The sequence below is a fragment of the Coffea arabica genome, chromosome 3e (assembly GCF_036785885.1).
Source record: "Coffea arabica cultivar ET-39 chromosome 3e, Coffea Arabica ET-39 HiFi, whole genome shotgun sequence".
NCBI classification, from domain to species: Eukaryota; Viridiplantae; Streptophyta; class Magnoliopsida; order Gentianales; family Rubiaceae; genus Coffea; species Coffea arabica.
Window position 1 is genome coordinate 42,970,953 of NC_092315.1, and position 3,868 is coordinate 42,974,820.

The 3,868-nt window shown below is 33.6% G+C and overlaps 1 protein-coding gene across 1 annotated transcript; it reads right to left on the reverse strand.

The window, feature by feature from the left end:
• Positions 1–878: 878 nt before the first annotated feature.
• LOC140038531 (polygalacturonase non-catalytic subunit AroGP3-like) lies at positions 879–1,889 on the reverse strand. Its single transcript, XM_072083914.1, has 2 exons — positions 1,241–1,889; positions 879–1,075 (listed from the first exon to the last, which is right to left on the reverse strand). The coding sequence occupies exons 1-2, from the start codon at positions 1,887–1,889 to the stop codon at positions 879–881; spliced, it is 846 nt and encodes a 281-aa protein (XP_071940015.1).
• Between the last annotated feature and the right edge of the window lie 1,979 nt (positions 1,890–3,868).

The window sequence follows — 3,868 nt, forward strand, 5'->3', positions numbered from 1 at the left end:
CTATCAATATTTTTTTAGTCTCTATCTTAATCAATGTCAAATTAGTGATATTTTTCGATAACTGTGAATGTGATCCAACTTTTTAGCTTATCTTTTTTTTTCTTTGGTATCAAAAACAACAATAGTTCACAAAAAAACTGGCCTAGAACCACTACCAACTTATGGTAGTTCTAACACTGCAAAAATCCACAAACTCTAAAAGATCCTGGCAACACTTTCTTCTCTTTCTTAAGATAAATTTAAATCTCTGGTAAAGTCCCATCAAAACTATTGTATCATAATAAACAATTTTTTGTTGTAGTTGCTATCAAACAAAAACGTAAGTTTTTGAGGAGTTTTGATTTCCGTTTCGTATAATTGTGCTAAATTATTTTACAAATTGTTTAGAAAAGTAGATTAAACTTTACTCAATGAGCACACTTTAGCGTATTCATTTAAATTTTTGACCAAGCCAATATTACTTTAAGATTTGGTTGCTGAAAGTGTAAAATTAGGAAAGGTACGTGTAATTTTTGAAACCTCAAGAAAGCTCAACGAAATTGTCAAAACTGCAGGGGAGGTTTCAGCAATTAACCCTTTAATTATTGTTGATTCTCGATGATGCGTAGAACCGAAATAAGAAACAAAAGAAGCAAAAGAAACGAATCCAAACTTAATCCTGATTCAATAGTATTATAATAATCACAGAGTATTTCATAAATTACACATCTTGGTTGACAAAGCCACTCACACTCAAAACTTAACTATAAGTCACACTTTTATTCCCACCATCTTAATTGGCAAAGCGCTCGCAAAACTAAATACAAATTTATCAACACTCTAATTAAGTACAGAGTAACGACTACTGCATATCCGTGCATAAGTGCTTGATAGTCTGGCTAATCCTCTTCTGCAGAAACGAAAAGGAGATCATTCTGAAACACCCAATGGCATGCTACAACTTTCCCAGGAGAGGATTTCAGCAACTTAAAGGCCACATGATTAGGGGACCAGTTTGAAGTATCCATGTGACATATCACCATGACTGTGTTGATTGGAAGTTTTGTCTTAGGTTCAAGAACATCTACTGCGTAGGCTTCAGTTTTGGACAGCAAATGGCAGAAATACGTCGCAAAAGGAAGAAAAAATTCATGACATGAGACAATTTTTTTGAATTTAAGCTTTTCCACATTTCCAACTATAAATTCTTTTCCAGAGCCCTGTGTATTTTTTGTAGTCAATGGGACCACATGGTTTGTACCTATCGCAGTCTTTGCAAATTCAACCATATCTTCAAGGGATTTTAAACAGCTCTGAATCTCTTCCTTAAGAGGAGGAGTATTGCAATAAATAAGAGTGGATCGAATGGCATCTTTTGTTCGTGGGTTTTTAAAGGATTGAGGAAATAACTTTTGTAGGTCATTTTCCACAACAGAGAACTTTGATGCAATTTGAGAAGGAAGAAATGAATGTTGAGGTAATTGGTTTTCCAAGTTTGAGAGATGCATCATGCTTCCTTGTTTGAGAAGTGAGATTTCGAAGAAAGAAGAAGGATCAACATGTTGAACCAGCGATGGGCTAATTCTGCCATAGCCGTAAGCACCAAAAGCCCGCATATTTACAACGAGTGATCTGGGTGAACAAGCTAGGTTTGCAACAGAACAATAATTTGAATCCAAAGGAAGATTTTTCTTGGACACTAATGAAGTCAAACGTTCAGCTTGTTCCTTATTCAATGGAGATAATTTCGACAGAAGATTTCCAGGCATGGTGCCTTGGACATTTTCTGACCAATATTTGAGCTGATTCAATGCAGTAAAAGAGGAAGGTGGAGTGTGTGCACCAAAAAGGGACGTAGGAAACGTGAGGGCAATGAAAAAGAGAACTCTAGCATACCCTGAAGAGGCCATTGGTTTCACCGAAACTAGTATTGTACTAATTTGCTTCAGTGGATGAAGTGGTGAGGACTTTGATAGTGGGGCTTCAAATTTATACTAGTTCTCGAGCCTGGACACTCGCCTCACCGGTCCATTTCAGGATAAAATGGTTATTGTAAATTTTTTTACACCATACTTTGCTTTGTTTATATTTTTATCTAAATTTATTTACATCAGACTCCAACTTATTTGCACCCTAGGCTAAATTGGTCCGAAATGGAACTTGTGAGCCCCCATCCCCCTCTAGCCTTGAGTTTGCTCACACTATAATCTCTGAATGTACATAATGTCAGGGTCAGAGATAGAGTGGGGGTAGCGGGGCAATTGCCCCATGATCCTACCAAAACTCCATATCTATATATAAAATTATAATTTTGCGCGTACAATTAAATGAAATTATACTACAACATCTAAAGTAGTAGTGCACACTTTGTTTGTATGTATCTATATCCAAATAATTTAAAACATTTAAAATTAATGACACTACCTTATCTAAACAAAGAAAGAGACTCAATTTGCATTAATTCTTCTTTTTCATCTATTCATCTAGTCTAATGTTCTTTTAGTACACAAACCTATTTGAAAAGCTTTTTTTTTTCGAAAAAAAAACTTTTTGCACTACAAATTGGAACTCACAAACATTTCTCATTTTTTATTTCATCATAACAAAAATCTAAAAAAAAAATTATTAGGATTGTGAGAGGAGAAGTGGATGAATCCTTTATTAGGAATTTGTGATTTGAGAGATTTTGTTATGTTGACTAAATTGTAGATTAATTATGCACATAATAACTTTTGACGTAGATTGTGAGTTAAACAATTTTTTCATATTATAATTAGTAAAATTTCATATATGAACATTGCCTCCACTGAATTTCCTTTCTTGCTCCGCCTCTGCATAATGTTCAATTAATTCAAAAAACTCCAAATGCACGTATATGTTCAATAATCCAAAAAAAAAAGAGAAAATTGAAAAATAAATTTATATGAATTGACATTTTGCAACTTGTTTCACGTCTGCATTTGAATGGGTTAAGTATACCAAACATCCACAGAATTTGGCAACATAGTCCAGAACATTAGTTGAGCCCCACTTAAATCTCTCAACTAGCGGTCATAACACCTGAGATATTTGATAGTTAAAAAGTCACTTGTAATCTCGAGTGTGATTGACAATGTAGTCTCTCACATGTAGCGGGCCTTGCAGTATTCACGTTTAGTCTATACAATGGCAGTCGATGTTAATAGTTCAAATTGACCGAGACATCTTAGTCAAAAGACATTAATACCCTTGAATTAGACTAAAGCATCTCGGCTGTGGGTTCAAACTTTTTTTTTTCCAATAAAGCCCTAGAAAGTTGGGTAAAAAATGCATGCTCCTCGACAAGATTCTACCACACACTAAATTTTAAAAACCTATATATCCAATTTTCTACAAGTATATAAATCGTTTATTGAATATAGATGATATCAGGTGTCTATCCTACAAAGAAGATTATCAATTACTAGTGATTTTTGAATTTCTTTATTATTTAGACTACCACAAATACAAGAAATTAAATCTACACTACATGTATGAAATAAAAGTAACAAAAATAATAATAGAAATCTCCCAGGGTAATGAAATTCCTCACTCTAGGTATGAAATTTTAGAAAAACATAATGAAAATAAAATCCAAACTTGTATATTAACTAAATTTAAAATCAATTACAAAAGAAAAAGAGTTGGGAAGATAGAATAACCCTTGTCACATGGCCTCCTTCTTTACCTTCTTCAACCTCATTTTCATCTAGTTAATACACAAGAAAGGATAAACTAACTAATCTAAACCATCATGTACTACCTAAACTAAGAAATATAAGAACTACATCTTAAAGTGAAGAAGTGTATTCAACCACCCCTTCCTCCCAAGCTTAGCTTTAAATGAGAAGATACTAGCTCCTATTTATAG

What these genes read in the sequence shown, in the direction of transcription:
- LOC140038531 (XM_072083914.1), bottom strand. Translation starts at nt 1,889, where the DNA reads ATGGCCTCTTCAGGGTATGCTAGAGTTCTCTTTTTCATTGCCCTCACG. An exon ending in ATTTGCAAAGACTGCGATAG is followed by an intron (nt 1,076 to 1,240) that starts GTACAAACCATG and finishes CCAAAACTGAAG; the next exon opens with CCTACGCAGTAGATGTTCTT.